At 38.8% G+C, this 9234-nt stretch overlaps 1 protein-coding gene across 4 annotated transcripts in view; it reads right to left on the reverse strand.

Annotated features, from left to right (window-relative positions):
* Positions 1 to 246: 246 nt before the first annotated feature.
* Positions 247 to 9234, reverse strand: part of nup210 (nucleoporin 210) — a 27631-nt gene continuing 18643 nt past the window's right edge. The window contains exons 32-40 of one of the 4 annotated variants that reach the window (XM_005749053.2): positions 7860 to 8080; positions 6346 to 6482; positions 5541 to 5655; positions 5074 to 5220; positions 4246 to 4496; positions 3931 to 4135; positions 3224 to 3343; positions 1615 to 1695; positions 247 to 617 (exon numbers count right to left, since the gene is read on the reverse strand). In XM_005749053.2, coding sequence (XP_005749110.1) covers positions 514 to 617; positions 1615 to 1695; positions 3224 to 3343; positions 3931 to 4135; positions 4246 to 4496; positions 5074 to 5220; positions 5541 to 5655; positions 6346 to 6482; positions 7860 to 8080 — 1381 coding nt within the window. In that variant the 3' untranslated portion in view covers positions 247 to 513. Of the gene's footprint in view, positions 618 to 1614; positions 1696 to 3223; positions 3347 to 3930; positions 4136 to 4245; positions 4497 to 5073; positions 5221 to 5540; positions 5656 to 6345; positions 6483 to 7859; positions 8081 to 9234 lie in introns of those variants that run through there. The other 3 variants (XM_005749052.2, XM_005749054.1, XM_005749055.1) reach the window with 3 other exon arrangements.

Raw genomic sequence — 9234 nt, forward strand, 5'->3', positions numbered from 1 at the left:
ATTTTCAAACTAACAGTTGACTTCTGTCTTATAAGAGAATGTGGTTTATCCTGAGTTACCGCATTTTACACTTCAATTTAGTAGCCAAGCAAACAAAAAGAAAAAGAATTATGAGCATAAACTAAAAGTTTTTAAGTGCGCTCCTCACTGGGTGTCAGTCAATGAAGTGGTTTTGTATAAAAAGCTATTTTCATGGCAAACCACAAAAATACATACAGGATATGTAGAATTGTGCACACACATATAATTTATATTTACTTCCACACACATAAGCAAACACACAAGAAAACTGGAAAACAGCCCTATAATAATCTTGCATCGCCTTTTAACTGATCTTCCACGGTAGAAATAGTTTCATTTATGCATCTGTACCAACATTTCAAAACAAAGATACTGAGATTTTGCCGTCACCTCCCCACAGCATTCATCCTGAGGGACAGAGGCACATTCTCTACACTTTAATGGCCGGGGGTGTTTTCATTTTAAGGAGGAGAGACTAAGCAGCCGGCTTCATCAGGACTTGTAGTCTGGGGAATAGAGCCGGTACCTGGGGCTGCTGTTCAGGCTGGTCCCGGGTAACGTGCGGTTGAAAGAATTTGATAATGGTGAGTCTAAACCTGAAGAGAGAAATGTTAAATAAATGTTAAATAAAGAGTGGTCACAACCACTCTGTGTGACACAAACCACAAGTGGAAGAAGTCTGTTAGAAGTTATTAGTAAATAAAAGCAATCTAGAAAACACTACATAGTTTAAATGTCATTTAACCAGCATAATTTGACACGCTAACACATACATCTTATATCAACACTCCAGCTTCCTTCAAGACAAATGAGTCTGTAGAATGATAAATAATTTATGCTTTAGGTTCACATCCAAATGATCTTTATAACATGTTGAGGTGACATCAGCACAACCAGGCTAAGGAGGAGGGAAATACTAACAGCTGATCATGTCCAACTGAAAAGTAATCAATTACTCAACTGGTTAAAAAGCTTTGACTCAAGTTGGAACATATTGTGCACTTCTGGAAGAGTTACACTGTAAAATCACTTTAGCTGTTGTTAATCTAACATGTTTAGTTGTCTTATACTAACAAATTTCCAGGGAAAACACTACCTAGGCTACTTTTATGCTTATATTTCACTTATTCTGAGTTACTACTATTGCACTATAGCACTGCTGCTGCCAATGGCACCTCATTTCAATAATTTCACAGTACAAATTAAGACGCATCTCATCAGTGACAGCAGTTCATTGGAAAATTATTTTTTCCTCATATATTGTTAGAAATACCATCATTGCCAATTTTAAATGGACCTCCGGTGTCCATGTTTTTTTTTTGGGGGGGGGGGGAGAGAGAGAGAGAGAGAGCTATCACCCAGAGCCCAAACAATAGTCCACACTAAGATGCCAACTTCAGATAATGTGGGGAAGCTGTGTAAAGCTGCATAAGGGGGCTACTTTGAAGGGGACAGTAGCCAAATTAAAATCCGATATCTTTCTGCTTTTTAGGCACAGTCAGCTTTTTGATCAAGCTGTATATTCTCATGAATGTATGTTCTCATCTATTTACAAATCGCTGTTTGGGTAAAGTCACAGTGACATTGCCCTACCTGAGACTGGTGACGACGGTGTCCTCTGGATGAAAGCAGGATGATAAGTTCGTTCCCTTGGCGTGAACACCGAGTGGAGGACTGCCCGGGGGGGATACATTTAAAAACATGAGTGTTTGTTGACCTTCCTATATAAAAACTCTTAGCCACAAAACATAGTATTACAACTTTAGGTGCTTTAAATTATGACCACCACTGATAACTGACTGTCAAGTTAAAGAAGTACTTCACTGTGAAAGAACTTGTGCCACTGCAATACACTGATGCATCAGCTTGTGTTTGAAGGATTTAAAATTTTAAAATACAAAACATGTTAATAGCTTTAATGGATGTTCCAGTAACAGTGGAAAAACCTTGCTTGTACACAGTCTGGATAATGAGTACTGTAACTTTCCTTCAGGCTCTGTGCTTTTAGCATAATTAATTTTGACAAAGAAGTACCGCATTAAAAAGATGCAAAGTCTCAACTTTAATTTTGTTTAAGACGTCAGTATTGAAAGGGTTTCATGTGAGATGCACCCCTCAGGGCACAAACAGTTATTCAAAAGTATTTGGACATTTTCCTAGTTAATGTTCTTTGGGCTGTGGTTCTGTCTCATTCACAGAAGACTCCCTTGTGGCTCGAAGTTGATTGATATTTGAGAATTGATGCGACTTCCACAGGAAGGACAAATCATTTTAGAGACTGGACTACACCTACATAATCATGACCCGTTTCCCCGTCAGTGGTCATAGTACAACTTCATGACCATACCCTCAAACTGATGGCGAGCTTCACAAATAGAAAAGCCTAGTTGGAAAATTATGATGCTGCATCAAAATGATAGACTGTAGTGTAGAAGAAAAGGGGAAAAAGAAAAAAGGGGGATAAACTCAAAGCATGACACCTCATCTGTCAGAGAAGGTGGTGCATCAGTTATGGTTGCCTTATTGATTTCAAGGCTGACAGAGGCAACAGGACTGTAGAGGTGCACAGGAGCATTCTGTGTGCAGTGATTGAGTCAAATCAAAACTAATTGGTTGCTTCGGCTGTACTTTTGGGATCGCTGAATGACGAAACATCCTAAGAGCTTTCTAGGCTGAGCACTTGGAATAGCTTTGATTCATCAGTAAATATTAAAACATTCCAATGTGCCTCAACCTAAATGAAGAGCTGACTCCAAGCAGGGTTACCCCCACAACAAGCTGGAGCTGAGGGTGGATCTAAAGAAACGCATTAAAGTGTAAGTTGAGACAGTCGAGGAGTGCAAACGTTTTCCACAAAATACTCAATGACATTTTAATTGGCACTTGTACCTGTGATGTCTTTTACATGGGTTACAATTCAAACAGCAATTTTTAAACCTACTAAAATGCATATTTTGTAGTATTTTTGTGCATGAGAATGTGCACAGAAATCGATTCCCACACCCAAAAAAAGTAACTGTCCAAATACTTATGGTTTGGTCTGAACAGCTGTCGAAAAGTACGATTTTGGTACACTCCAGGTACACAAAAATATTACTTTGATGACAGAAAACAAACTAGAGTGCAGTTCTTTAAAATGTGATCTAACAGGTCCTCCAATTATGTAAGGCTTAGTAATTCCAACAAGAATAAGGCAACCCACCAATTATGATGATAGCTGTACCAGCCAGCAGAGCGAACAGGGTGCAGAACATCATCTGGTAGGAGTTTATGAAGCTGTGGAAGGAGTGGCCCCCCTCCATATAACCAACTGGAGAAGCAGCTGCTGAGAGAGAGAGAGAGAGGCGTTTGAGATAACAAGCCCATTTAAAATGCTGAAATCACACAACACACTCAACATATTAGCTACGGCAGAAAGGATAATGATGTTGTTACAACACTGGTGATGTCTGATACCTGAATGGAAAGATGGTTACTAAAAAATATGCCATGTCAGTGTCCTCATTTCCCACAGATGGCAGGGCTGGTTACGTGGCTGGCATTGATTACTTAGCAGTAACCCATTTAAACAGCTAATTACCTCAATACAGAAGGTTTTTTTACATTATGGCCACATTTCTATTTTCTGTTCAATTGAAGGGTAAAAAAACAACAACAAACTGTTAAGCACTGTACGTTGAGATGTGCATTTTCTGTCATTGAACAAAATGATGATATGTATTGAAAATATAAGATTAAACAATGTGAATCATTTACGATGAACTATGAGTAGCTTCACATTTATAATAATACATTGTGAAACAACCCAGCTACATTTCCTGCAACATTACACATAAAATACACTTAAAGTAAAACGACAAGTTTGGCTTTAGGTTCTGTGGATTCTCATTTGCACTGTTAATATCTGACCTTGAATTGCAGCATTGGGATCAGCTACGTGAATCAAAGTGACTGGGATGACGAGATTCTGGTCGGAGGAAGTGCTGCTTATAGAAATGGAAGCAGAAACTGCTAAATGGGGGTCCACAGCACTGACGGTGTACTTTGAGAAACTGGGGAAGTTATGGTGTACCTCCTTCTCTTGGACAACGATGTTGGGAGAAGTAGACGCCACCTAAAGATACCACAAAGTGATGCATGCTTCTAAACATCATATCTTAAGTTCACTAAAACACAGAGAATTAAATGAGAATAGCATTATTTAGCTTTAAAAACATATTGTACCTCCACATTGGACAGGGCTGCAGTAGGGCCATAGACTGTGAGTTCAGCTGATGGGTGTAAGTTTGAGAGCAGCAGCTCAGTCTGGTCTGAGTACAGGCCTGGCTCAATTGGCAGTCTGGCACTGACTTGTACCCCAGAGAAAGTACTGCCCTCCAGGCCTGCCTTCACCAGCAGGTTGGTCATGGATACGCTGAGCACGCGGGTCTGCTGGTCAGTGATGGGCTGCAAGGTCATGGAGCATGTGTAGAAGCCTGAGGCATTGGACACAAGTAAAGGTGATGGTTAGAGATAAATTACTAATGTGTACATTTGGTACAAGACCTGATCATGAATACCACCATGCATGTGAGCCCTGATATAACTTTGGTTACAAAAAAGATGCCAGGCACATACAAGAAATATATATTTTTCCCCTTTAAACTCTGAATATCTGAGAAAGTATCACTTCACAATCACATAGTTCTATTAGAAACCCTTTAAAATTCAGCTGAATGGTTACAACCTCATGAACACACTGTGGATCCCATTGTACATAAGCCAGCAACTAGGGAGAAGTCCCAAAATCCCAAACACAATTAGATCAGTGATTTCAGGCAACAGGGCGTCTGCTCGGTTCAATACATCACCCGGACAACTTTTATAGCCCCTGCTAAATTCGTTGTATGGGCAATGCAGGTATTGATTATGCCCTTGTAAACAGTACTTTCCTACCCCCTTTGCACACCATACACATAAAAAAAAATAAATAATAATAATAACCTATGTAGTGGGGAGGGAGGTTATGTTTTAAAAGTATCTTTTAATTTAAGGGGGGGTGGGCTCTCTTACCAATGCTGGGGTCAAAGGTGACGTGCGTTTTAAAGACGTCATTAGCAGAGAAATCGACAATGTCGCTGGTAAAGCTGAGATGGCAGTTTACAGATGTTTCTGGCTGCAGCTGTGAAATAGCTTCAATCTGGTTAGAGGAACAGGTTCCTGTAGTGTAGGGCACAATAGAACAAGAAATTTGTTATTAAAAAAAATAAAAATAAGACTTCATGAATCTTTACATTTATATAAGGGGGGAAAAAATCCAAAAACAACAATAACAGAAAGTTTTGATATTTGGGATGTCTGCTAAAATGGTTTCTCATATAGAGATGATTTACACAGCTTCCATATCTGCACTATAACGTGATTATTGGGTGAAAGAGCTAGCCTGGCTGTGTGAAAGTAATAAATTCCTATAACATTTCTTCTAAAACACACAAATAAACATTTAAACAAAAACAAAAAACTAAATATGAGTTCAATACCAATGAGGTTGGTTCCTCTTTCTTTGGTTGTCAGGAGAACCTTTGTCTCCTTGCCATTCCTGACTGGTGTAGCCTGTGCCATAGCTGCTGTCCGTGTAGGAGTTTCCACTACTACCTACAGAGGCATAGAGAAAGACACAACAGCTAAAGGAAAATCCAAGGAAGATATAAGTGTGTACATGGAATAATCACACTGAAATTTGCATTCACTAGTAACCGTTTACATCAATCAAATCAAACCGTCGGGGAAGCAAACTAATTAAAACACAGCTGAGTGCTGAATATAACATTCCACCCACTTGTTTCAAAGACTTTCTCACACTGATAAAAAAAACAAACATCTTAATTCAGTTCCTTTTAAAATGCATGTGAGCTCTTTTCTGTTTAAGATAGATAGCCAACATAAAAACATTTTAACTGCTCTAAAAGCAAATATTCATTAAAAATTGTGGTCACATTCAGGGGGAAGGAGCATGATTTAAAGAACAGCAACATCCAGAGAGCCAATTAATACTTTCCACGCACCGTGTACAAGAATCCTAACAGCATTTCATGCGCACACATTATGCATAAATTAAGTGTTGTGGAAGTGATGATGGATATGCAATCCACTTGTTTTTAATTTTTGTTATGATACATGTCTAGAGGATTCCTGCAATATTCTGCACTAGTAGAGGAACAAATGTATAAAGAGCAGAGAAAGATCAAAATGGTACTGCATGCATAATTAGAATTCTGTTTATTAGTGCACATTCATTAAAGCCATGGCTAAACCACATACCAAGCTGCACTATCAGTAACATACCTCTCTGTATGTTTTCAAAATACCAGGTATCTCATAGTACACAGTAGCTGTCCCAGAGTCTCTAGCTACAGCAGCTCCAGTTTTAGGGTCCACCTGAAGAACACCATCTGCAGTGGAGCTCCAAGTGCCATGAGCACCTACAGAGAAGGCAAAGATAATATTGTGCTTTTACACAGTACACTTAAATTCACGTAAATTGGTACTCCCTTAGTTATTTTTGTGACATAAAAAGTAGGGCTGGGTATCGTCACTGATTTCTAGAATCGATTCGATTCTGATTCACAAGGTCCTGAATCGATTCGATCCACGATTCGATTAAATTCGATTCGATTCGATTTGAATATGGGAAATTTTGACCGTCAGAAATATTATAATTCAGATCAGTAAATTGACATATTTTTGTATCTATAAAAAGGAAGCTGATACACGCAAGATTTTATCAAATCATCACACAGATGCCTTCGTGTCAAAGTAGCTGAGGATAAAACACAGAAAAACATGAAGATTTTCCTGGCCTGGGATTTTATAAAAAAATACTCTGCAGTACATCAAAAACGAAAGAAAACCATTAATGAACATATGAACGTTACAGCGGCTTTATTAGAGACACGGATGAGTGTTTTGCATTTTGTATAATTTTAAAAAGTTTAAATTTGTTCAGTATTGAACGGCAGAAATTAGGTTTGATTTTCAGAAGTATGTAAACAGAAAAAAAAAACCCGACATCGCTGTAAACAACTGTAGACTTGTGCGTAACAAGCAAGCGAATAATGAAGAAAACAGTACAGAGAGAGAGAGAGCTGTGCATGAAGTGTGATTTTATCGTGGTGGAAGCAAAACAGTAAAAATCAGAGGGAATTCATGACGATGTTTATGTGAAGCGTAGTTTGGATCTTCTTTTGCTGCTGGTTCAGTCAGTTTTATTGTTTGGAGAGAGATAAAACTAACAGCTTTAGAATCGGCGCAAAAAGGGCGTAAACACAAAGCGCGGATCCGCCGACACATCAGAGTCAGCGAGCTGTCGGCTTTCAGCCCCGACCGTGTCCGTGCCGTCAGGTGAGAAAGTCACATCTCACTGATTCTGATCCGCGGGTCCGCGCTGTGTGTTTAAGTCTTTGTGCAGAATCCGTGTTCCTGCTCGCATTTACTGTCTTAGCTGTTTGGTGGTTGTTGAAATTTTGTGAGATTTCACCTGAGATTCTGTCATTTTGGGCAAAATAAATTTATATTAAAAAAATCGATTCAGGATTTTAATGAATCGATTTCACGTTATCCAAGCCAGAATCGATTTTAATCGATAAATCGATTATAAAAACCCACCCCTAATAAAAAGTACTTTGTCCTTATGGAAAGTCAATGAAAAGCAATCAGAAAACATAAGAAATACTTATCTAGACTGTAAACTTGTGCCAAATTTAACAGACATTTTATTAATTTTCACAATGTTTTGTTGTGCTTTTTATTGTGCTTTTTATTATTTTATGACAGCATTTGTGACATTTTAAATCTCTTACCACTGGGATTGGTTAACTGGATGTGGAAGCAGACCACATCTCCCACCATCAGTTTTTTGGCATCATCCATATGAATAGCATGTCCCACTGGAATTGGAACATAGTCTGCCACACCCATGTTGTCGCTGTCCCAAACTGCAAGGAGTGTGAGTCCTACATTAACTGTTCTCACTGTGAGGGTGTGATTACCAGGCCCAACCCCAACCTGCACAAGGTCATCTCTAAAGAAAAAAAACATAGGAACAGATTTAATTATGATTATCATTTGTGCATGTTTCTGTGAAAGTCCTAATTTTTCAGGGTGTTTCAAATCAAGCGAGTTAGAAAAAAGGTTGGCCAAAACAGCTCCAGCCTTAGACATCAGTAAAAGAAGCTCTTAGGGGAATTTTATCACAGGCCAACAATCAAAAATGTGATACTTTCCCACTAAAATCATCTGTCAGCACCTGGAGAAAACCATAATAGAATCAATTTATTGTATTGCCAGGCAAGGGAGTCCCTCATTGGAAAAAGTGCAACACTGCTCTGTTCAACACACACATTTACCTCGCTCAGTCAGGTGGAAACAAGTCGTTCTGAAACTGGGGTTAAAGGAATACCTAAAGGAAAACATTATGACCAACACTGGCTAATAAGCTGTTGTTCCTTCACCTGCAGTCAAAGTAACTCTATGCTGCTGAGGTGTGGACTCTAAGTGACCTTTAAAAGTGCCCTTTCACAATAAGACCATAGTTTTCCAAGTTGTGAGCGGACCACATCTCCAGCACACTGTTCATGGTTTGTCCAATCTTAGACCAGCAGACAGTGCTGACCCAGAGCACTATGCAAGTCTTGCCTCAAATCACCTGAGTGGCCAATATTTTTTGTCACACAGATGAGTCATGTGTGGAATGAAAGACAAAAAACTCCAGGTCAAATATTATATCTTATTATAATACACAAATTCTCTGTTCATGTGTTTGCCTCTTTTTCAATTCCTACTACACAATCAGGAGTTGTATAATATATATTTTTTTAATTTCATCACAACAACATCTCATTTCTACAAAACTTCAGTTATGCATGATATGTGACGCCATCAGGTTGCCTGGCAACCATTTAGCAACGAGCTACAATGACCTCTTTTTCTTCCTTTATGCGCCTACAAAACCTTATGAAAGCATCCTGTTGTTTTCACAGCAGTAACATCTCATTTATATACACAAAAGCTGAATTATATAGGATATATTAAACCATCATGTTCCTACCACCTAGCAACGGGATGCAATGGCCCATTTATTGCATTTATGCACCTACAACACCTTATAAAAGCATCACATTTTCATTTCATGGCCGACAGCATGAACAGGCCAAATGATACCATATGTACTAGTAA

Source organism: Pundamilia nyererei, unplaced genomic scaffold, assembly GCF_000239375.1.
Source record: "Pundamilia nyererei isolate P.nyererei 1_Seehausen unplaced genomic scaffold, PunNye1.0 scaffold00236, whole genome shotgun sequence".
Lineage (NCBI taxonomy): Eukaryota > Metazoa > Chordata > Actinopteri > Cichliformes > Cichlidae > Pundamilia > Pundamilia nyererei.